The sequence below is a fragment of the Saccopteryx bilineata genome, chromosome 6 (genome assembly GCF_036850765.1).
Source record: "Saccopteryx bilineata isolate mSacBil1 chromosome 6, mSacBil1_pri_phased_curated, whole genome shotgun sequence".
NCBI lineage: Eukaryota > Metazoa > Chordata > Mammalia > Chiroptera > Emballonuridae > Saccopteryx > Saccopteryx bilineata.
This window is the reverse complement of record NC_089495.1, coordinates 4,317,680-4,341,783: the sequence shown is the minus strand read 5'-3', so window position 1 is coordinate 4,341,783 and position 24,104 is coordinate 4,317,680. Positions and strand designations below refer to the sequence as shown.

The 24,104-nt window shown below is 58.3% G+C and overlaps 1 protein-coding gene across 1 annotated transcript; it reads left to right on the top strand.

Moving 5' to 3' along the window:
- The first annotated feature begins 10,485 nt into the window (after positions 1-10,485).
- On the top strand, positions 10,486-17,044 carry LOC136308480 (uncharacterized). Its single transcript, XM_066235848.1, has 3 exons — positions 10,486-10,528; positions 10,840-11,747; positions 16,331-17,044. Exons 1-3 carry the CDS (start codon positions 10,486-10,488, stop codon positions 16,520-16,522), a joined length of 1,143 nt encoding a protein of 380 aa, XP_066091945.1. The 3' UTR covers positions 16,523-17,044.
- Positions 17,045-24,104: the final 7,060 nt, after the last annotated feature.

The window sequence follows — 24,104 nt, the reverse complement described above, 5'->3', positions numbered from 1 at the left end:
TTCTCCTGAAGTTTGGTCAGCCAGGGAAGAAGTGAGCTTTGGCTCACTGTGTCTCTGAGGGAAGCTATGTGCTGGAGGGAGACCAGGGTGGCGGGTGGGACCCAGCCTCTTTTCTGTCTCTTTTTCCAGATACTTCTGTAATGGCACAGAAGTCACTGCAGGTTTCTCTTCAGTACGTCGGGGACACTCGTAGCTGGCTAAGTTACAGAGTTCTGGCATAGAGCTGCCAAGGCAGTGGGCGTGAGCGGCTCACCCCATGACAGGACCCCTCTGCTCTCTCCCCTCCTGCCCCCAGCAGCTCTCCAGAGCCCAGAGAGCCCGAGAGCCCCGTGCGGTCAGAGGCCCAGTGCCCCTGAGGCCACAGAAGAAGGGACACACCTCCACTCTGCTCCGGATCCTGGCTCACCCCACAACAAATGCACACTGGACCCCCCCTGGAGACGTAAGCTTGGTTTTACTGAAAAGTTTCATAGTCTCTGCTGCAAAGCCATAAAACCATGTTGGGGGCAACTTGCCATGATCTTGTGACTCTGTAAGGCACGATGGACAAAATCCTCATCCACCCACTAGTCCTGCGGGGTGTGGGGGGGGCAGAGACTCTACTCAGGCCTCATAAGGTCACCGGGTGATAAAATGGCCCTTAGAAAACAACTCACAAAACAATTAGGAATTCCAAAAACATTAAGTCTCTGTCTTCTGCTCTTATGATTAGAAGTTTGAGGAAGTGTGAAGTGATTTTGTGTCACCCCAACAAATTCAATTAAAAAAGACAGAATGAAAGGAAAAGGCTCAAGTTTGTGAATGATCCAGAGGACGTTTTTCTTATTCAGATTCCACTTTCCACTCCCAGGAGTCTTAAGAATTTGGAGGTCAGTAGTTCCCCTCCCCCACTCCCAGGCAGGAAGTCGCGTGACACATCTGAGTAATGGAGTGAGGTGGGCCAGGGTCCACGCTGAGCTGAGAAAGGTTATAACAACTTTCAGGACTGTGAGCCACTTATTTTCAGTAACTGGCAGCTGCAAGTTTAATCAGGCTTAGTTCTGACTTGGATGAGAAATACATGGCCCATCACCTTCTCCTCCCACGTAACTCACGAGAGCATGCAGCCCTGATTCAAAGTTGCAGAAAAGCCCGTTCTGTGGGGAGCCCCCAATGGCCCAGACGCGTTAATGCTAATATGTTAAGAGGCTGTACACCTGCTGCTTTTCGCGATGCAGACGCTCCTCTGGAGGGTAAGCTGTGTGTATCCGGGTGCATTGGGAAGTCAGCATACTTCCCAGTCATGCTTTGCTTTCAGAATTAATGCTACTGTAACCTCACTTCATTCCCGGCCCTGGATACAGTATCCAAGCTGCTGTTTCCAGCCGTGGCAGGGCTCCTCTGGCTGCGCAGCGCCCTGCGGGCCAGCAGGTGGCGCCTGTGCCCCTCCATCCCCCAGGCAGCCCGGGTTTCCTATTTCAGGCTTCATCTCTGAACCTGCTGACCATCAGCTTGGGTGGCCAGGGGGGTTCAGTTTGCTGCCTTCGGTCAAAAACACGAGACCGACCCCTGAAGCACCCCGTGTGGACCGACCCCCGGAGCTCGCCAAAAGCAGACCGGGGCGTACCTTCCGCATTTTCCCAGCAAACAAGCAGACTGCCTCCCTTGCTGGGGTCAGGGGCTCAGGGGTTCACTGAGGTAATGAGGGGTTCACAACGCTGTCATCCATGCCCGGGAGGAATGCCAGGCCCGAGGCAAGTGCCCTCGAACGGGCAGTCCGTGTTGATGAGATGCCCAGCAAGCTACGTTCTCAGAGGCTCAGGGTGCTTCCTGCTGGGACTGGCCCTGCAGGCTCCACCCGCGGGTTATGTAAACAGGGCCAGACAGACTGGTTCTTATGATGGGGATCCATGACTCAGGCTCTCCTTGCTCTTGCCTTTTTTAAAAAAAAAAAAAAAAAGCCATTTTCTGTGTCTCTTCGGAGACAATGAACTCCCGGATGTGCCCCCAGGTCTGTGGGGTCCCCCAGCGCCCACGTTCAAGTCGAAGTTCCAGGGGTCTAGAAAGGGCTTTGCATGTCTGTGGGACGTGGGTCAGCGCCGCGAGCTACAGAGCCGTGGGAAGACGTGACACCCTCCCGCGTGTTTTCTCAGTGGAAGAAGCCAGTCCGGAAGAGCTACCTGACCGCTGGGACCATCCGCAGGTGGCCGAGCGGCGGAGGCGGGGGACCGGTCAGCAGCGGCTGGTGCGGAAGGAGGGCGAGTGGGCAGCGCCCGGGGGCCTCAGGCAGTGAAACACTGCCCTGTGACCTCATTGTGATGGACACGTGTCGTGCACGTGTCCACACCCACAGAAAGGCCAACCCCGGGACGGACCCGCAATGCACACAGCGGACTCGGGTGATGATGACGTGCTCAACTCCGGTTCACCAGATGTAACACGACACCATGAGGGGGGGGTAGTACAGGGGGTCGTGGGGGGGCAGGGGGTGTACGAAATATCTCCGTCCTGCCTGACCTGTGGTGGCGCAGTGGATAAAGCGTCGACCTGGAAATGCTGAGGTCGCCGGTTCGAAACCCTGGGCTTGCCTGGTCAAGGCACATATAAGAGTTGATGCTTCCAGCTCCTCCCCACCTTCTCTCTCTCTCTCTCCCTCTCCGTCTCTCTCCCTTTCTCTCTCCTCTCTAAAATGAATAAATAAAATAAAATAAAATAAAAAGAAATATCTCTGTCCTTTCCCCTCTGTGAACCTAAAACTGCTCTGAAAAAGGTCTAATTATTTTTTAAGTTTTTAATTACGCCCTTCGCAACTACGAACCCAAGCCTACTCTTATCCACTGAGACGCCGCATGCGGCGAGCACTGGGGACAGAGTCCAGGTCCCGAGTGTCAGGGTCTGGTGGGGCAGGGTCACACAAACAGCGGAGCCGGTCCCCGCCCTGGTCTTGCTGTGACGTCACAGACAGCCAGTGTGTTTGAAGGGGACCCTGGTGAGCAGGGAGAATCGTCCAAGTCCCCCAGGTTCACAGTTCCTGGGGGACGGGGGTGGGGGGGGACTCCCTCCGTGTCCGGCCTGGAGCTTAGAGGCAGGTTGTCCTCTGAGTCCCTGCTCTGTCCCTTGGGAGCTGTGGGACCTCTGCAGCTTGCTGAACCCCTCTGTGTGCTGCGAACTCTCCCCCTCTCTGACACAGGGTGGTCGTCACCCACCGGCCCGCGGGGCGGTGCTCAGATGGAGTGTGGTCAGCCCCGCGGGGATTCGGCACAGATTACAGACAGGACACACGGGTGGCAAACATCCCGAGTCCTGGGGGGGGGGGGGGCGGAGGAGGCACGAACTTATCTCGGGGGCTGCCTGTCCATACACATCTTTTTTTCCTGAGATGTCGGAAATCCCTCAAAACTGTGCAGGTCCTGCCTTGGCCTGGCCCGTGCACCCCAGGAGGGCGGGCCCCAGGCTGGGACAGGAGAATGCCCACCCAGCACCCTGCATCTTGGGAGGCTCAGACCTCCGCTCAGCAAGTGTGAAACACGGCCCCGAGGTCTTTGGGGACCAGAGATAAAGGCAAGTTGAGAAGCCGCTTGCATAGGCCTGACCTGTGGTGGTGCAGTGGATCAAGCGTGAACCTGGAATGCTGAGGTCGCTGGCTCAAAACCCTGGGCTTGCCTGCTCAAGGCACATATGGGAGTTGATGCTTCCTGCTCCTCCCCCCTTCTCTCTCTCTCTCTGTCTCTCTTCTCTAAAATGAATAAATAAAAATAAATTTAAAAAAAAAAAAGAAAAGAAAAGCCGCTTGCATAGAACTCACTTCAGGGAAAAAAAATCTTTTTTTTTAGAAAGTTAGGGGTTTGTTTTTTTTTTCTGGTTCAGAGTTCTGACGTGCTTCTCCCTGTTTTTCTTCATACTTGGGGACAGCAGAAATGATACACGGCCTCCCCCTAATCAGTGGGCCATGATATATTTACTGAGAAACTTTTAATAAATAAACCACAACCGTGAACCCCTGTGCCCTTACAAACCGGCCGGTTCTCATGGGGAGAGTTCAGGAGTTTTAATGGAGCAATCCTGTGTTCTCATGAGAATTTTATTAGAAATCAGAGATTCGAAATGCATCGAGCAGGAAATTTATGGGGTTCCATGGGAACCACCCTGGTGTGTTGTCATGCTGGGTTAATTTACTTCTTCTTAGCCTGTCGGTTTACTTTGGAAGTTTCAGTCCTGAGCGTGGTTCTGAATGTCTCAGCAAACCCAAGCCAGCTAACGGGTCCCTTGAACGTTGTCACGTCTCGCTTTTATCCTTACAGGAAGATGGATAGTTATTGATCGCCTATAGGAGAGAGTCCCAGAGTCTATGGGAAACTCTCTTCTGGAGCCAGAAACGTGTCCAAACAGGTCTCTCCTGATGCCAAGGCATAAATAGAGCCTCGTGAAAAACATTTTTACGACCCCATGCAATTCTTTGTCCTGAACGTTTCCACTTAATCGTTCCTCCAAACAACCTTTTTTTTTAAATTGTGTTTTGCGAAGTACCCAGTTAAAATTTCACTCACCCTCCCACCCGCCTTCCCCCGCAAAAAAAAAAAAAAAAAGAAAAAACTTGTTTATCATCGTGTGACCCAACTTGGAAAAGAGCCCAAACCCAGAATAGCTGTTTGTGCCGGTGAAGTGGACAGGAAGTGTTCTAAACAAGGTCCCGTCTGGGCCTGGTCCAGGGTTTCATTAACTGTCTGTGTTATAGCGGCGTGAGGAAGGCGGCCAGGCCCGGGGCGAGGGACGCGGGGATGTGTCCACCGCTGGGACCCCTTTGCCGAGATTCCGGCGTGGCGTCTGGGGTGAAGTCCCAGAGTTAGGTGACTTCTCTTCATCCCTGAATTCAGTTCTTACGTTGTGACTGTGTTTTCCCAGCCAAGTGCTTGTGTTGGAGAGTTGGGAGTTTATGAAGTGGCCACCACAGTGGGGTCCGTTTCTTCTCACTTTCCTACCTGACCCATTGCCCCCAGACTCCCAGCCATCCATTCAGAACAAGATTACACATAATAAAGCAACACTGAGTGGGTATTCCAGTTCCTAGGCTTCCCAGTGCCAGGGACCACAGGGGACAAGCAGCTGTCCTGACCTGGCTAAGCTCTGCTTTGGAGTCAGGGATTCCTCCAAGATGCAAATGGGATAATTGGTAATCAATACTCATCACCATCAACTAATCTTCTCTACGTCTTTCCCAAGCACCAGGGTCTGTCTGTTACTGGTTTATATATCTATATATCTAAAGATAGATATATGTGCACTATGGATAGATTAGATAGAGATTAAGATATAGATATAGATATAGGTTATATAGATAAAATATAGATGATATAGAAATAGATCAATAGATATAGATGATATATATAGATGATATATATAGATAGATACAGATATAGATATAGATACAGATATAGATGATATATAGATGATATAGAAATAGATATAGTTACAGATATAGATGATATAGATATAGACATAGATATAGATTATATAGATATAGATATAGATGATATAGAAATTGATCTATAGATATAGATACAGATATAGATGGTATAGATAGATGATATAGAAATAGATATAGATACAGTTATAGATATAGATGATATAGATATAGATATAGATGATATAGAAATAGATCTATAGATATAAATGATATATAGATATAGATAGAGATATAGGCATAGGTATATAGGTATAGAAATAGCAGACCAAGGTGGAGAGCGGGCAGGAGACACGGGCTCTGCCCTTAGGAAGCTCTCTTCCCAATCTCAGGAATGGGGGCTTGGGGGTAAGGCCAGGGCCCAGGGCCCAGGACGCAGGGCCCGCAGGGATGCTGCCATCGTGGGGGTGGGGGAAGAGTCCGTGATGGCAAAGAGACACCAGAAATTTGCTCCCCGTCATGTCACATGTCCTTGGGGGAATGCAGACTAAACGTCGAGAGGGCAGGGCACACCTACCCAAGTGGCCTCAATCTGGAACCGGTGGCCTCCCACGGGCACCAGTGAGAACAGGAAGCCCCCGCACGCTGCACTCCAGCTGGTGGGAGCACAACATGGACACCCAGCCAGGCGGGAAGCCGCTGGGCCGTGCCTCACTCACTGGACCTGCTCTTACCAGCGATCACGCTGCTTGGTATTTATTCAAAGGGGTTGAAAACTGAACCCACACACACTCACACACACTCTCTCTCACACACACACACTCACACACACTCACACACACTCACTCACACACACACTCACACACACTCACACTCACACACTCATACACACACATTCACACACACACTCACACACTCACACACACACTCACACACACCCTCTCTCACACACACACTCACACACACTCACACACACTCACACACTCTCTCACACACTCACACATACTCACACACTCACACTCACACACTCACACACTCACACACACTCTCACACACACACACTCACACACTCACACACACTCACACACACTCTCTCACACACACTCACACACTCACACACTCACACACACTCACACACACTCTCACACACACACACTCACACACACACTCACACACTCACACACACTCACACACACTCACACACTCTCACACACACACTCACACACACTCTCACACACACTCACACACACTCTCACACATTCACACATACTCACACTCACTCACACACACACTCACACACTCACACACACTCACACACTCACACACACACTCTCTCACACACACTCACACACACTCTCTCACACACTCACACATACTCACACACTCACACTCACACACACTCACTCACACACACTCTCACACACACTCACACACACTCACACACACTCTCTCACACACACTCACACACTCACACACTCACACACACTCACACACTCACACACTCACACTCTCACACACACTCACACATACTCACACTCACTCACACACTCACACACTCACACACACTCACACACTCACACTCACACACACTCACACACTCACACACACTCTCTCACACACACTCACACACTCACACACACTCACACACACTCACACACACACACACACTCACACACACATGGATGTTTATAGCAGTGCGTTCATAGCGGCCAGAGATGAGCCATCAGCCATGAAAGACGTGGAGGGACCCGCCGTGCTCGTGACTGTGGGAAAGAAGCCGCCTGACGAGGTCCACCCTGTGTGATTCCAGCTCTGTGACACTCTGGAGAAGGCAAAACCACAGGGACCGTAGAAACTCAGCGGTGGGGGGGGGGAGATGGGGAGGGACGGACAGAGGGAGCACAGGGGATTTTCCAGGCAGGGACACAGCTCTGTGTGACACTGGACGATGGACACACGGCGTTACACATTCACCCAAACCCACAGCCTGTGCAACACTGAGTGACCCCATGTCAGCTGTGGACTCTGGGTGCTGGCGACGTGTCCGGGCAGGTTCACCAGTGGTGACAAAGGTCCCACTGGGTGGGGGACACTGGTGAGGAGGGGGGAGGCTGTCTGGGGGGGGTGAGCAGGGGATGTGGGAAATCTCTGCTCCTTCCTCTCCATTTAGCTGCGAACCCAAAACTGCTCTTAAAAAAATAAAGTCTGTTAGAGAAAAAACAAACAAAGCTGCCCGGACTTAGAAACTGCCCCCCCTCCGCCCCCGCCCCGGGGCTCAGGGCACTTTGAAGCAGGGGTGAAAACAAAAGAAGGGGACCCATCAGCTCATCGGGCAGCAGGGGAGAGAGCCAAGGGCCTGGGGGGATGGGGGTCAGCAGGGAGGCTGCCTGGAAGAGGGGGCCTCTGAGGGACCTGGGTGAGTATTTGGGCCTGGCCCTCACAGGCCTCTGCCCTGGCGTTAGCCTCAGATTCTCCCCCACCTGCCCTCTGCCCCTCTTTCTCTGAGAACTGTTAACAAGTTCGCTTCCTCCGCCCCCGGCTAGCTGTGCTTTGGTGCTGGGCCAAGGGAAATAAATGCCCACCCACTGAGTACCAGCCCCTCGCAGGGCAGGGTGTGCCCAGGACAGTGCCCAGGAGACGCCTGTCTCTCGGGAGAACCCACAGGGGCCCGAGGCCCGGAGTGGCAGGCCTCCCTGCAGGACAACACTGCCCACGGGGCGGCCAGTGGGTGGGAGGACAGACGCGCCCTGGCAGGGCCCCTTCCGCCCTCCGCCCTCGGCTGGGACGGCTCCAGCTGCCACACACAGAGAACTCTGTTCCAGCCTTGGGAGAGCCTCGGCCGGCCCCGCGGGACGCGCTCCAGGGAGCTGGCCCTCCCGATGGAGGCCGGCCAGGGGTAGGGACTGCGGTGGGGGCCGCGGTGGGGTCAGAGAACAGCGTGGTAAGACCAGGGGCACTCAGCCCCTCCTCACCCAGCGCCCAGCAGGGCCTGGGACAGAGGAGACCCACGGGTCCCATCCGAGATTCCCAACAGGCACTGGGCGCTGCCAGCCGGGCCCCAGGGACCTCCTGCTGGACATGAGCTTCGTCCCTGGATGTCAGTTCCGTGAGGACAGAGCCTACACGTCACCCTTCCCTGTGTCCCCTGCACGCACGGCACACAGCCCGTCACGCGCTCCAAGGCCGTGGCCCTGGCTCTCACACACAGCCTCTCCCCACAGGTCAGAAAAGCACCCCCGTGTGGGTGGGTTTCAGCTCACCTCCCCCTCCCAGCCCCCACCCCGGCCAGACAGACGGCCGTTGCAAAGCAGTCACACGATGGGCACCAGCGGCCCCGCTCAGCACACAGAACAGGACAACCGAACAGACGGGTGGCTCTCCGTCCCCTCCGCGGACATGTGTGCCTGGTTCTCTGACCCACTGGCCTCCCTCTCTGCCGGTGGGGAGTGACCTTCGGGGCTCAGTGTCCCCATGGAAAGGCCTCCTCCTCCGCGGGGCCCACGACCTTTGCCACATATCCTCACAAACGGGGCTTTGAGTTCTGCTCACAAAAACCCAGCCTGCCAGGGCGGAGGTCTGGGCACGGCGGGGACAGCCCTGCCCGAGTGGGGACAGTGGCCGATTCCGGAAGAAAGGCCCCGCGCGTGGGAAACGGGAGAGCAGCACCCTGTGCAGGTGCCCCCCAGTGAAGCCAGGACCAGGCGGCCGCGGGCGCGCAGCTCAGGGAGGGGTTGGTGCGCGCACTCGGAGCCCTCCTCGCCCCGCCGCGCCCCCCAGTGAAGGAGCCCTCCTCGCCCCGCCGCGCCCCCCAGTGAAGGAGCCCTCCTCGCCCCGCCGCGCCCCCCAGTGAAGGCAGGACCAGGCGGGCGCGGGGCGCAGCTCAGGGAGGGGTGGGTGCACGTGCTCGGAGCCCTCCTCACTCTGCCGCGCCCCCAGGCGTGCTCCTGTCCTGGGCCCACCGGCAAAGCCGGCAGGTGCAGGGTCCAGGCCTGGGGAACGGAAAAAGGGGGAACCTCTTCCTCTGGCACTTCAGTCCCCATGGGGGCTCTCGGCTTGGACTCCAGGCAGAGGGGACCGGACGACCAGCACGTCCCTGCTGGTGGCGAGGGTTCTTTTGGGCGGTGATGATGGACACAGGATTACAGGCGTGCACTCCACGCCCCTCGACTGTCCGCTGGGACAGGGGTAAAAGTGTATATTTTTCAAGAAAGACAGGCCTTTAGAAGAGGTCATGTGATTCTCATGTGACTTCTGGTCCTGTGATTTCAAAGGGAGGTCCTGTGATTTCAAAGGGAGGAGAAGAAAGGCCTGTGTCCCCAGGCAGGCTGAGAAGTGACCTTCTGTTATTGTTGCTATTACAAGCTTTTTCATTGGACCCCCCGTCCTCACACCACGTCATCTACTTGACAGGCACATCGCCTCGTCGGACCCTGCAGTGACCCCGTGGCATTCCCCCGATTGAGGTGCGACAAAGGGGAGTCAGAGACGGTGACGGACGCGTCGTGTTGCACAAGCTGCCAGCAGCAGGTCGGGACGGACACTCGAACCCCTAGCCCTCTGCCCCCTGCTGTGCACGTCGAGTGGCGTCCCACGTCCCTTCCAGGGGGCTCGTGCGTGCCCCTGAACTCTCCCTGGACTGCAGAGACCGGCAAGGGGGCCGGTGAGGCAGAGGGCGCAGGAGGGGAGGGTGGTGACCAGGGCCCCCCACCCCGATGTCCCTCCCAGCCTCCCGCACTGCGGGGAGCGCCCAGTGCGGCCCTGTGAGGCCCCAGCTCGGACCCCACACCTCAGCCAAACCAGCAGTGGGGACTGACCCCGTTTTAAAAAACTCTTAAGTGAAATAAGCCAGACCCAGCAAGACAAGCTGTTTGATCTCACTCACCTGTGGGCTCTGAAACCGTCAAACTCGGGGCACCAGTGAGGGGAACGGTGGATGCCAGGGTCTGGGGGGGTGCAGGAAACGGGGACACGCTGGTCCACGGTGCAGACTCCCCACTCTGAGAGGAAGGACCTGCTGGGCGGCGTGGGGACCACAGCCCCCCACTCTGCCATGCGCTTGCAGCTGCTGAGGGGGGTCTTACGTGCTCCCCCACATCTGTGACATGATGGATGTGCTCATTCGCTGGACTGTGGGCATTGTGTCACCGTGTACTCGTACACCAAGGTCACGTTGTGCACCTGTAACACACACAGTGTTTATTCCTCGGTGACCCCTCAGCAAAGCTGGGGAAAGTTCTTCTCAATGGCTGGCCACTCCCACACGTCCCAGGGGGAGCGCACAGAAGGGTCCCTCCTTCCTGTGTGAGGACGGAGCTCGGAGCTCGGACGGGGGCGAGCGGAAGGAAGTGGCTCCCAGGGACTGAGCTGGCACCGGGGACCCTGCGAGGGAGGCCTGGCGGGAAGACCGCAGCCGGGGAGCCCCGCCATTCCCATGGAGCCCCGGTCCCGGCCCCATTGAGGGGAGAGGCAGGAGGGGTGGGGCAGCCGGGACCTCGTGCTCCGCTGTCGGGTCAGCCTCCTGTCTGGTCCCCAGAGTGGAGGTGTGGGCACGCAGGAACTCAGGGCAGCTCCAGCCTGCTCCGGCCAGTCACCCACACGGCAGAGGTCTCCTGCGCCCGCCGCGGCTCTGGGCGAGGAAAGGGCAGTAAGGGCAGCCAGGCCGGGCTGTCTGAGGGCCCAAGATGCCCTGGGGGGGCAGTATATACAATCAGCCTGCAATTGGGGTACAACCCTGACCGGAACCCCTGCTGGACGCAGGATTTACCACGGCCGCTGCGGTGTGTCCACACTGCACGCACCGGGGGGACAACCCCTGCTGGACGCAGGATTCATCACGGCGCTGCGGTGTGTCCACACTGCACGCACCGGGGGGACAACCCCTGCTGGACACAGGATTTATCACGGCCGCTGCGGGGTGTCCACACTGCACGCACCGGGAGAACGACCCCTGCTGGACGCAGGATTCATCACGGCCGCTGCGGGGTGTCCACACTGCACGCACCGGGGGAACGACCCCTGCTGGACGCAGGATTCATCACGGCCGCTGCGGGGTGTCCACACTGCACACACCGGGGGGACAACCCCTGCTGGACACAGGATTTATCACGGCCGCTGCGGGGTGTCCACACTGCACGCACTGGGAGAACGACCCCTGCTGGACACAGGATTCATCACGGCCGCTGCGGGGTGTCCACACTGCACGCACCGGGAGGACAACATGACTGAGTCAGGTGTGGAGACAGGCACGGGCCCAAGGCTGCGGGCACCTCCTCTCTCCGCGTGGAACCGCCCCTCCCGTCGGGGTCCAGGGGGAGGTGTGTCCGAGAGGTCCCTCTGTCCCCCCCTGTGGGGCTGGGCGAAGGGACAGGTGAGCCAGGCAGGGCCGAGCTGGCTCGGTCAGCAGAACGTCACTAAAGCAGGAGCAGGGGGGTGGGATGTGACAGTGGCACACACACATCAGAAGGGTATCAACAGCAGGAAGGGCCAGTGGCCGGCACGGGGACACTGGTAGGACTAGTGGTATGTAATTAAGGAGAAGGACATGTGGGCTGCCCTGCGGAGAGAACTTCCTGCCACCCCTGCGGATGCACAGCGCTCTCCACTGGGTCCTGGCGGCCACCTTGGGCTGCAAGGGTCAAGGCCCAAACCCCACCACCACCCCCGGGGTGGCCCATCACTGCCCAGGAGCCTGGTGGCCGGGACAAGAACATTGGATGAGCGGGAAAGGACCGAGAGATTTCCAGGGCCAGGCAGGTGTTCAGGGCAGTGGTCACTTGTGAGCCCAGGGGCCCCTGGCTGGAGCCACAGGGGAGTGCAGGGTGGTCCCGGGGACCCCGCTGGCAGGTGGTCCCTGAAGCTGGCCTCGCACGGGACCCTGGGGCCTCAGGCGGGACAGAGAGCAGCAGGGGGAGGGGAGAGTCCCTGCAGCTCCCCTGCACCAGCTGCTCGCCCGGGAGCGTGGGCTGGGGGGCTGTTTGCCTCTTGAGGGGAAAGAAGGAAAAGGAGGTCACTTTCTGAAACAAAACCAGGTGAGTCCACCGCAGGGCCATGTGGACAACCACCGGGCGGAAGAAATAGCAGAGGGTCTGTCATGGCACAGAGATGGGGCAAGGCCACCCCTGCTCCCGAGAGCTGGGTCGTCACCCCGCCTGCACCCCCCACCGCTGCCGCCCCAGGGGACCCCCAGTCCACTCACGAAGGCTGCAGCTACCAGTCCCCTGTTCGTTCCGCTTTTAGTCCCACGAGCTAAGAGAATTTTTGAGGAAGAATGTGTGGGAGGCAGTGTGACAGAGCGAGGCTAGTGGGCCAGGCACAGAAGGCCACCCGGGTGAGCAGGCCACCAGGGCAGGAAGCCCCCGGTGCCTAGCAACGGGCAGAAGTGGGAATACGGGGACCCCGCCTCCAGGGTGGCCTGCTGTCCTTTAGCTGGTCACGCAGTGTAGACCCCTGATTTCATATCGCTGGTCAGGGGATTCGAACCCTCCCGGCCTTTCCTCCCTGTGTATCACTCGCCAGTCCTGTGGTTTCAGACCCCCTGGAAGGGACAGACAAGGGGCCGGAGAACAGCCTTAAGCATCCACCCCCCAGGATGACATCGGGCCTCAGGCGTGTATCCAGCCCCTAGCCCAGAAAAGCAGCGAGACCGACACCAGAGGCAGGAAAGCCAGAGCTGACCTCAGGGCCAGGGCACTAATGACCCCTGACCTGGCACTGGCCGGTCAGTGAGGAGCAGGACCCTAGAGGGCACAGCTGGGAGCTGATGAATCTTCTACTGCGGTCCTCCCTGGGACCTCCCCTAAGACCCCCACCCGTAGAATCCTGGAGGACGGAGGACCCCGAGGGCCCTTCCTTCCACACCTTCCTGCTCCTGCTCCCCCTTTCTCCCCACCCCAGGCCGTTCTCCTGGTCCCTCTGTTCCTTCTAAGCTCTCGAGGACCCCGGGAGACTTGCAACCAGGGAGCAGTGGGCAGCAGTGGCTTGTCCCGGGCTCACCCCTTGACCCTGTCTCCACGGCCCCCTGTTCTCTGACTTCCTTCCTGCACGGCGGATAAATTCTTCCTTCACTGCTGCACTGTGTCTCTTGATTGAATTCTTTCTCTCAGGAAAGACAAGTATGGAGGTCTGCTCGCCCACTACTGTAAAACAAGCATTGTGTGTAAACGGCAACTTCAGACTAGCAACTAAGTATCCACTGGTGATTTATGAAAAGGATGAAATAGCCTGGGGCCTAGGGGCCTGGCCGTGAGTGAGGTCTAAAGAAAGACACAGGACAGTCATGATGTGGGAGCAACACAAGGGTCCACCTGTGGGTGACCAGCAAACAAAAGGTGGTGGCCACACAGGGGAACAGCAGCAAGCCCTAAAAAGGAAGGCCATTCTGGCCCTGACCATTTAGCTCAGTGGTAGAGCATCAGCCTGGCATGTGGAAGTCCTGGGTTCTATTCCCGGCCAGGGCACACAGGAGAAGGGCCCATCTGCTTCTCCACCCCTCCCCCTCTCCTTCCTCTCTGTCTCTCTTTTCCCCTCCCGCAGCCGAGGCTCCATTGGAGCAAAGTTGGCCCGGGCGCTGAGGATGGCTCTGTGGTCTCTGCCTCAGGCGCTAGAATGGCTCTGGTTGCAAAGGAGTGACTCCCCAGATGAGCGAGCATCACCCCCTGGTGGGCATGACGGTGGATCCCGGTCAGGCGCATGCGGGAGTCTCTCTCTGCCTCTCTGACCTGGGGCTGCCACTTAGGGGAACCTGGCGGACACCACACTCAGTGAAACAGCCAGTCACAGAAGGGCATGACACTGGAATGACTCCTCTCGTAGGAGGTGGCTAGAGTCATCACCTCCATAGACACAGAAAGTAGGGGGGTGTCGGGGGCAGGGGGAGAGCGAGTGTTTAACGGAGACAGTTTCATGTTGGGGAGATGAAAGGGTTCTAGGGGTGATGGTGGTGGTGGTGGTGGCACAACAGTGTGAAAGTCACGGACGCCACTGAGTTCTCACCTAAAAACGGCCGTGATGTACGTGAACGCCCTGAGGACTTACACTGTGTACACAGTTTAAATGCAGGGAGCCTCCTGAGCGGTCTCTCAATGACCGTCCAGCGCTGACCGTTGCTTACTGACCTCCAACCACTGCTCCCCTTCAACGTCACTGAATGCAGCTTCAAACCCTCAAAAGTTGGACCCTGACTCCTCTGCGGGGTCTCCACCACAAGCTCTTGGAAGCGTTCGTCTTCCAGCCTCGGACCCTGCCAGCTGCCAGGCCCCTAGAGGTCACCCTGCTCCGTCGTGGGCAGCTGTCTGCTCTGCAACTGCCCGACCATTCCGCGGAGCCGAGGCAAACGGCGGGGGGCGGGGGACATGGTGTCAGGACAGCCCCCTCCCGCAGGAACGATGCCGGCTTCCCCTCACGCCGCATCGCGCACCCTCGGCACACAGGAAGCCCGGACAGCTGGCGAACCAGGTCATGTCAATACATTTAAAAATAACATTTTAAAATGAAAGTCCCAGGAAAACCCAGATGAATTGGTGGCCTTCCCCCCACCCGGCACACGACAACCCCTCGCAGGTTAACGGACCACCCCGGGGCCAGGTGCGGCTTCCGCATTCAGAGACGGAACCACATTTACTCATCCTGAGCGAACTCTCTAACCACCACGCCCTCTAACCACCACGCCCGAGCCTTTCCGTTGCCAATTCCGCTGATGCGCTCCGTGTCACAACGCAAAGAAACGACTTTATCAACCAATGAAGCATACGTGAGTAGTCACACACACACACCACACACACACACCACACACACACACACACACACGCACAAGGATACAGGCTCTCCTGCCGTCTCGCTCTCTCATTCCTCAAACCCCTCCTCCCTGTGCTACCCACGGAGTGCGCCTTGGTAACCAGGGTCTCCAACACCTGACTGCTTTAGAACAAGCGGTTTGGTACTGACCACCATTTACAGGGGCTAGGACAAGAATGTGTTGGGTTGATTCTTTTAGGCTGCAAGGAACAGACATGCAGAGGTCACCATCAGAATGGTCCCGAGCTTTCGGATGCCCAGCAGATGCGTGGCCCGGGGCAGACAGTCCATGCAAGCGAGGACACAGCCTCACACAAGAGCACTGCGTCACGGGGGTCACCTCGCATGACACCCCCCGCCCACGAGAGGACTCGGGGGGCTGTGTGCTCCCACTCGGTATGGTGGACCCCCGTCAGGGGGAGGCTTGCCCCGGGCCCACCGGAGCCCGCCTCCTCCTCTGAGGTCTGGTCTGCAGGTGGCTGCCTCTGGCCACACCCTTGGTCCCCGCTCTTGCAAGATGTCGATTCTTCTCCCAGTGCGAATGGCACAATCCAGAATAGCTTCTGTTGGGGGGAGGGGGGAGAACATTCTAAAAAAGTAACAAACATCTCAAATTTTGGAGACTTTTCCAGAAGTCCCCAGGAAATAGACTAACTTCTCCAACTGGCGCACTGACGACGTAGCCTGGGGCACCTCACGGAGTAAGCGGAAAGCGTGTGACCCTCATACAAACGTTCTGAACGTGTGTGTTTGTTTGTTTGTTTGTTTGTTTGTTTTACAGAGACAGAAAGAGAGTCAGAGAGAGGGATAGACAGGGACAGACAGACAGGAACAGAGAGAGATGAGAAGTATCAATCATCAGTTTTTCGTTGCCATTGTGACATCTTAGTTGTTTGCTTTCTCATATGTGCCTTGACCGTGGGCCTTCAGCAGACTTAGTGACCCCTTGCTCGAGTCAGTGACCTTGGGTCCAAGTTGGTGAGCTTTGCTCAAACCAGATGAGCCCGCACTCAAGCTGGCGACCTCGGGGTCTCGAACCTGGGTCCTCCGCATCCCAGTCCAATGCTCTATCCACTGCGCCACTGCCTGGTCAGGCCCGAACATCTGTTTTGACAGGGTCACGGTCCCTTTGTAACCGTCCCCTTCCCTCTCCCACAGATCACTGATTTTTGTGACAAGCACTGCCCGAGCACACGGCGAAGTCATCAGCTTTCTTCTCGGTCTGTCCGTGTTTGCTCCCTTGGCTCACACGTGGCCCCACGCAGGGGGAAGGGAAGGCCCTTCTCCGGCCACGCAGCATGTGAGATGCCCAGGGGATGTGCGGCCAGGCCCCGACCGAGGCCGGCGTGAGAGCTGCAGCCGTGTCCACCTGGGGCGGGCAGCAGCCACACCGACGGTTCCAGCCGGGGCTGCCCGGTGCCAGGGGGACATCCTCGTTATGTCAGATGGACATCCATGTTTCCAACAGGCTCATGCCTCCTGGTGGCCGGACTCTGGGGAAACGAGACAGGAAATGCTTCTAACCATCAGGAGATGCGGAGGCTTCCACGGCCCCGGTCTCTCCCATTAAATGTGGTTTTTCCGTGCGGAAAGAAAGCGGTCACCCCCATCGTGGGCATCCGATTGGTCGACGGCCAGCAGGAAGCATCCTCTCCGCGCGGCCCGGCGGACATCACAGACCAGATGGAAAAGCAGCCACATGATGTGGCCCAGCCCGGGCAGGGCCTGCTCAGATGACCCCACGGGCTGTGGCTTCCACCCAGTCCCCGGGGGCAGGGTGTCCTGGGGTTTAATGATGCCCCACAGCTGTGCACTTCCTCCCCTTCATTTGCTTGTTTACACTGAGGGAAAGACTTCTTTTAATGAGGAAAAAAAAAGCCACAAAGAAAAATAAAATGGTTCTTCTTTTAGCCTAAAGGAAAGTTTCCCATTCATTCACAGAGGAATGTCGTTGAAGTCCTTGGACTGCTCTGAATGAGTTACAGTGTCTTCAGATACTGACAGCAACGGTCAGGGGAGTTTCCTTGTGGCCACCAGGCTTGCCGCCCTTGTCCCCTGCAGGGCTCCAGGCCGGGCCCTCTGAGGGTCCCCTCGCGGCAGCTCTCAGCGTCCCCAGCTTCGTGTCTGCACTGCGGCCAGCTCTGGTGTCCAGAGAGAGCAGGACTCCCCGGTTCTGGGGGCTCTGCAGGGTGGCGTCAGCCGGTCTCCCAGCTTCGTGTCTGCACTGCGGCCAGCTCTGGTGTCCAGAGAGAGCAGGACCCCCCTGTTCTGGGGGCTCTGCAGGGTGGCCTCAGAGAGAGAGCAGGACCCCCCGGTTCTGGGGGCTCTGCAGGGTGGCCTTAGCTGGTCTCCCAGCTTCGTGTCTGCACTGCGGCCGGCTCTGGTGTCCAGAGAGAGCAGGACCCCCCGGTTCTGGGGGCTCTGCAGGGTGGCCTCAGGGAGAGCAGGACCCCCCTGTTCTGGGGGCTCTGCAGGGTGGCCTCAGAGAGAGAGCAGGACCCCCCGGTTCTGGGGGCTCTGCAGGGTGGCCTCAGTCAGTCCCCCAGCTTCGTGTCTGCACTGCGACCGGCTCTGGTGTCCAGAGAGAGCAGGACCCCCCAGTTCTGGGGGCTCTGCAGGGTGGCCTCAGGGAGAGCAGGACCCCCCAGTTCTGGGGGCTCCACAGGGTGGCCTCAGCCGGTCTGCGAGAGGCGGTGGCTGCACCCTCCCCGGAAGGACGGCCCCACACTGCTCCCAGCCAGCATGTGACACTCTCGAGTGTGAGGTCAACGGCCCACCCGGTACGCTCCTTCAGAGATGGTCCCCGACCTCAGTGGGCCTCCACCACCTGGAGCAGCCTCGTCGGCCAACTGGACAGCAAGGCGAGTTCCTGGGCTCCTCTCTCGGACCCACTGACCCGTCTCTGGAGCGCGGGCCTGGCAGATACAACAGCCGGAGGGTCAGGGGCCCTCCCTGTGGGGCCATCACCGTGGACCACGGCTGTGCGGTGCTGGGGACCCCCGCCCCAGAGGAGGGGCACGGGGCTGGCGGTTCCATCGGGCAGCAGCTGGCCGGCAGGACGGGAGTGGGGGTGCCACAGGGCACAGGTCCCCCCGGGTCACGCCAGGCCCAGGGTGGGATGAAGACCAAGGGCTGGAGGCCGGGCAGCGATGGCACCTTCCCTCTGCTGCGAACGGGCCACCGCCCGCTCAGGCGCGATCCTCACCGCCTGGTTCGCTCTGCCCACCCTCCCGTGCACAGGTCACTTCAACTCCGAGTGGCGCTGTCACCCCCGCGCCCACTGGCCCGCTGCCCTGGCCGTTAGGTGGTGCCCACCCCGGCCTCGGACCACTGACCCTTGGAGAAAGGCCGCATTCCCACCCCGCACGCCCTTAACAGGGGGCAGCCCGCAGGAGAGACGCGGGAAGGGAGGTCAGATCTGGCAGAGACCTTCACCAGGAGCAAGGACAAGAGCCGGACACCACGGGCGGACGGGAGCTGCAGGCCGGTCGGGAGAGGACGGAGCCAGCCTCACTACCGGGTCCCGGGGGTCGGGGCACGGATGCTGAGAACCGCCACGAGCACCCCCACAAGGCGAAAGGTGAACGGGAAACGGGGCACGGCCCACCACAGCCCCTAAAGCTCGGGACAGCTCCTTCCGCCGGGACCCGAGGCCGAGTGCGTCCCTCTCCCTGTGCAGGGGCTCTCTCCCCAGGCCTCCGCACCTGTCACCTGTCGGAAGCCCGGCGGCTCCACCCAGGCCCCGGGACACCTGCTGTCATGCCTCGGCCTCCACAGGAGGGGCCCTGCCCACCGGACGTGCTCCGGCCCGTGTGGACAAGGCCGGTCATAAATCTGTCAGGACCACCGTGGGCTCATCTCCTGACGGGCAGGGAGGTCGCCCCTTTGTACCTCGTGCTGTGGACACTGTCCTTCCGGGCATGCCCCCCCCCGGCCTCTGGCTCGTGGGGGCTGGAGCAGAGCTGGCCCAGCAGCTCCGGACTCCAACATCCTCTGCCGGCAGTGGCCAGGCCGCAGGATGTGCGTCCCAGGATAACAGGAAGGCCTGGGCGGCCGGGCTGGGACTGTGACCGCCTGGAGCACCAGCGGCCTTCTGCCCAGGGCGGGAGAGGCCGGCCCTCGGCCCTCGGCCCCCAGCACTGTGCTCTCTGCCTCGGCAGCAGGGACATGACCCCCCAGTTTCAGTGACCACCCCGGGATGGCTGTGGGTCCTCTGCTCGGCCTGGCGCCCTGGTGGCTCCTGAGGCCGCCTGCTGTGAGCCCGCCCTGCCAGGGCCGCCTGCAGCAGAAACGCCACCCCCACCCCCCACCCCGGGTCACGTCTAACGGCGGCAGCAGAGATGCCACCTCCCAGGTCACGTCTAACGGCGGGAGCAGAGATGACACGGACGGGGCTTCAGGGACGGCCTTTGTCGGGCCTGAGGCTGGACATCTGAGACACGGACGGGGCCAGCAGGTCCTGCATCGGCCGGGGGTCCCTTCCTGGCTCGCCGACACCCCCTTCTTCCCGAGCCCTCACACAGTCCCGCCTCCTCTCCGCCGGAGCGGAGCCCCCACAGCTGCCTGTGCCCGGGACCTCACCCAACCTACACACCTCCCAAACGCCCCACCCAGACGCCATCGCGTGGAGGTGAGGACTCCACCGTGCGAACCGGGGTGCACAGCTCACCCCACAGCCACCCCCAGGATTCCAGAACCGAGCACAGGCAGCCGGCACCCCTGGGGTGGGGTGGGGTGGGGCTGGGGGTGACACACGTCCATCTAGTCAAGGCCTCTGCTTCCACTGGACCGCTCTGCGCCCCAGAAAAGGCGGCCAGTGGGTCAACATGGCGTCTGTTAACGTTCATAGCCTGGGCGTTAACAGGCGCTCTCAGGACGGGAGAGGCTGTGAATTGGGCTGGACTGAACCCTGAGCAGGTTCCGAGTGTCCTAGGAGGAGACAGTCAGGGGCTGGGCCTCCGCCTGCCTCGTGTCCCACCAGCCGCCCCCCTGCTCGACCACCCATACGGCGGACAGCGCCTCCGACGGGGATGGAACATGGACCTACCCACCCCCACGCCACACCAGCTCTTTGCCAGAGTGTCCCCCGAGGAAACACAGAGCCAGCTTCCCACTCGGGGTCCCCCCTCGCTTTCCCCCTCGTCCACGTGAACCCACCACGGGAGGGGCTTGCCTGGGAAGGGTCTCCCACACAGAAAACACGCCGAGACGCACTGAAGGAAAATGTGGCCCTGGCCGGTTGGTTCAGTGGTAGAGCGTTGGCCTGGCGTGCAGGAGTCCCGGGTTCGATTCCCGGCCAGGGCACACAGGAGAAGCACCCATCTGCTTCTCCAACCCTCCCCCTCTCCTTCCTCTCTGTCTCTCTCTTCCCCTCCCGCAGTCGAGGCTCCATTGGAGCAAAGATGGCCCGGGCGCTGGGGATGGCTCCTTGGCCTCTGCCCCAGGCGCTAGAGTGGCTCTGGTCGCAACAGAGTGACGCCCCGGAGGGGCAGAGCATCGCCCCCTGGTGGGCAGAGCGTCACCCCCTGGTGGGCAGAGCGTCGCCCCCTGGTGGGTGTGCTGGGTGGATCCTGGTTGGGCGCATGCGGGAGTCTATCTGACTGTCTCTCCCCGTTTCCAGCTTCAGAAAAATACAAAAAAAAGAAAATGTGGTCACAGCCCATCCCGTCCGGCTCCTGGCTGGGCTGGACGATGAGGCCAGGCTGTCCAAGCCTCTGTGCCCCGCGAGGAAGACACCTGGTACCCGGAGGGGCCGTGAGATAGGGGTGAGCAGCTCCGGGAGGGGCCGTGAGACAGGGGTGGGCAGCTCCGGGAGGGGCCGTGAGACAGGGGTGGGCAGCTCCGACCGAGGGGCGGGGCGGGGAGGGCGGCCTGCTCCTCCACCAGCCGCCTGCCTGCAGCTGCCCTGGGAGCAGAGCACAGAAGGGCTTCTGGGGGAGCAGCGGTCGGTTTCACTTCCTTGAAGCTGAGGGGGCTGCAGACTACCTCACCCCGTCTCTGGAGCAGCTCAGGAAGGCTGGCACCGTCCCCAGTCAGGGACCCGAGCCTCAGCGGATGTGCCCCGTGCCAGGTTCCTACACACTCGAGCCTTGGTCTGCTTATCTGCAAGTCACTGTCCTGCACACTCAAGGACCAGGCGGGGCCAGGCGGGGAGGCAGGACCGGTGTGGCCCTGGGCTGTCTCTCCCAGGACCCTGTCGTGAGCGTTCACTGCCCCGCCTTGGGGAGGCCGTCCCCTCACCTGCATGGAGACAATACACTTCATGGGGAGGGACCACACACCTGGGAAGACACCCACAGGTCACCTCCCCCTTGGGGTGCATGGGGACACAGCAGGGCTGCTCCTAGTGCCCTGAGCGACCTGTACAAGAGCAAGGTCCCTAGGAGGGGATATGGCCAGGAGGGAGGAGCCACACACGGTGACTGACAGAAGACCCGTGAGGAGTGGGTGGCCAGGCCGGGGTGGAGGGGATGCATTCACTGCAGAGCCTGTCCGTCAGGGTGGGAGCAGGGACAGAAGATGCTGGTGACACTTCCTCTGGCCCCCCGAGTCTCTGGGAGCCGTCTGGGCATGCTGGGACGTGAGGTGTCCCTCCTGGAGAGGGATTTCTCACCTGAGGTCCGTCCCCCTCCCGAAGCCCTTTTCCGGCATGAAGTGGCCACCAGGGGGCGGCAGAAGGACTCGAATGCAAAGACCAGGTTTCCGGCTCCCTCTTCTACCCACAAGCTTGACTTGAACTCCAATTTTCACCCCAAAGTCAATTGACACACCGTGCCTACAAGCCAAGGTCTTTCTCTCTTTCTTCTCTCTAAACAAACAGTAAATAATAATTTTTTAAAAAATGTTACAAAGTGTTCTAACAACTTGGGGGGGGGGGAGTTGTCTTGTATTCTATGCTCTTCCTGGAATGATGAACTGCGATCTCATTAACAAGTGTCATTCTTTTGCTGTGAGCGATCTTTTAAAACTTTACTTCGAGATTAAACTTCATGGGGCAACATTGGTCCACAGGAATACCTAGGTTTCAGGTGAACATCTCTATAGCATTTGAACTGTTGATTGTGTTGTGTGACCATCACCCTAGGTCGAATCATTTTCTGTCACCATGTATCTGTCTCTCTTTATTGCTGTCCTTTCCTCCCCCCACAACCCTTTCTCCCTGGTAACCACTCCACTTTTTTTTTTTTAAGTGAGAGAGAGAGAGAGCCAGACAGACAGGGACAGGAGGCAGGAAGGGAGAGAGATGAGAAGCATCAACAATTCTTCACTGCAGCACCTCAGTTGTTCAATGATTGCTTTCTCGTATGTGCCTTGACCTGGGGGCTACAGCAGAGCAAGTGACCCCTTGCTCAAGCCAGTGACCTTGGGCTTGAAGCCAGCAACCATTGGGTCATGTCGATGGTCCCATGCTCAAGCCAGAGACCCCACGCTCAAGCTGGTGAGCCCACACTCAAGCCAGTGACTTTTGGGTTTTGAACCTGAGTCCTCAGCATCCCAGGCTGACACTCTATCCGCTGCGCCACCGCCTGGTCAGGGAGCCACTTCACTTTTATCTGTGTCCATGAGTCTCAGTTTTATATCCCACCTATGTGTGAAATCATATAGTTCTTAGCTTTCTCGGATTTACTTATTTCACTCAGTATAATATTCTCAAGATCCATCCCTTTGGTCATAAATGTCACTATGTCATAATTTCGTATTGCTAAGTAGTATTCCATTGTGTTTATATATGTACCACATCTTTTATCCAATCCTCTATCAAGGGACACTTTGGTTGTTTCCATGTCTTGGCCACTGTGAATAATGCTGCGATGAACATAGGGGTGCGTGTGTCTATCAGAGGTCCCCAAACTTTTTACACAGGGGGCCAGTTCACTGTCCCTCAGACCGTTGGAGGGCCGCCACATACAGTGCTCCTCTCACTGACCACCAATGAAAGAGGTGCCCCTTCCGAGAGTACAGCGGGGGGCCGGACAAATGGCCTCAGGGGGCCACATGCGGCCCGCGGGCCGTAGTTTGGGGACACCTGGGAGTGTTCCAGTTAGATACTCAGTAGAGGGATTGCTGGGTCGTACGGTAGCTGTGAGCATTTTCAATGTCTGTGCTGAGGCCACTAAAAACATACTGTCAACACAATTCATCCCTAGCCACTCCCTTTGGGGAGAACGAAAGGACAGAAGTAATAACACTTGATTTCTTCATTAGAAGCAGCTGCGACAGCAACTATTTTCAAAAATCACTATCTGGAATCACAGCACCACGTACAATGGGCTGAGTGCATTCACTCAGATACTCCGGAATCTCATGCGAGATTTTCCGAGTACCTTGCAGATGATGAGACGACCCGGACTAGTGATCAAGGAAAGTGGGAGCGTATTTGACTGACATTGAATCACCTTCAGACACAAGGCTAAACAATACAACCTATGTGCCTAGGCTAAACATTTAAAAAAAAATTGGAAATACTTAAAAAGATACCAAAACAACCCCCCCCCCCCAATAAGCCCCAAACCCTCCACGGAACAGTCTACAGTCTGATGCCGTCTCCACCGTGAGCCCGATCCAGGACAAACGCGTCCAGGACTTCCTATTACCTTCAGATTCTATTTCCTGGTTGTCCTTCACTGTCTACAACACCGGCCACTTCCAGATGCTTCTATCAAGTCAAAGCTTTCCTATCACGTGTTAAATGTTTAATAAATACTATTAAAAAGCCATTTACTTACTAAAAGAATTTGACCTCAGTCAAATTCTGCTCTCGCGATGATGAGGCTAACGGTAGGAGGTCCAGCCGCAGCCATGTACCTACTGAACGAGTTTAACCGTGCTGGGCACCCCCTAAGCGCTGGGGCTGGGGCAGCCTCGGGGTACAAGAGTTGGCGCAAAGGCCCCGCCCTTTCCTGTCTTGTGGACCAGGTCTGAGCAACAGAAA

Excerpts from the sequence above, each read along its gene's own strand:
- LOC136308480 (XM_066235848.1), top strand. The coding sequence starts at position 10,486 with ATGGATGTGCTCATTCGCTGGACTGTGGGCATTGTGTCACCGT. Across the intron at positions 10,529-10,839 it reads TGTGGGCATTGTGTCACCGT|GGGAGAGGCAGGAGGGGTGG; the intron begins GTACTCGTACAC and ends GGCCCCATTGAG. Across the intron at positions 11,748-16,330 it reads GGGGCTGGGCGAAGGGACAG|ATCACTGATTTTTGTGACAA; the intron begins GTGAGCCAGGCA and ends CCTCTCCCACAG.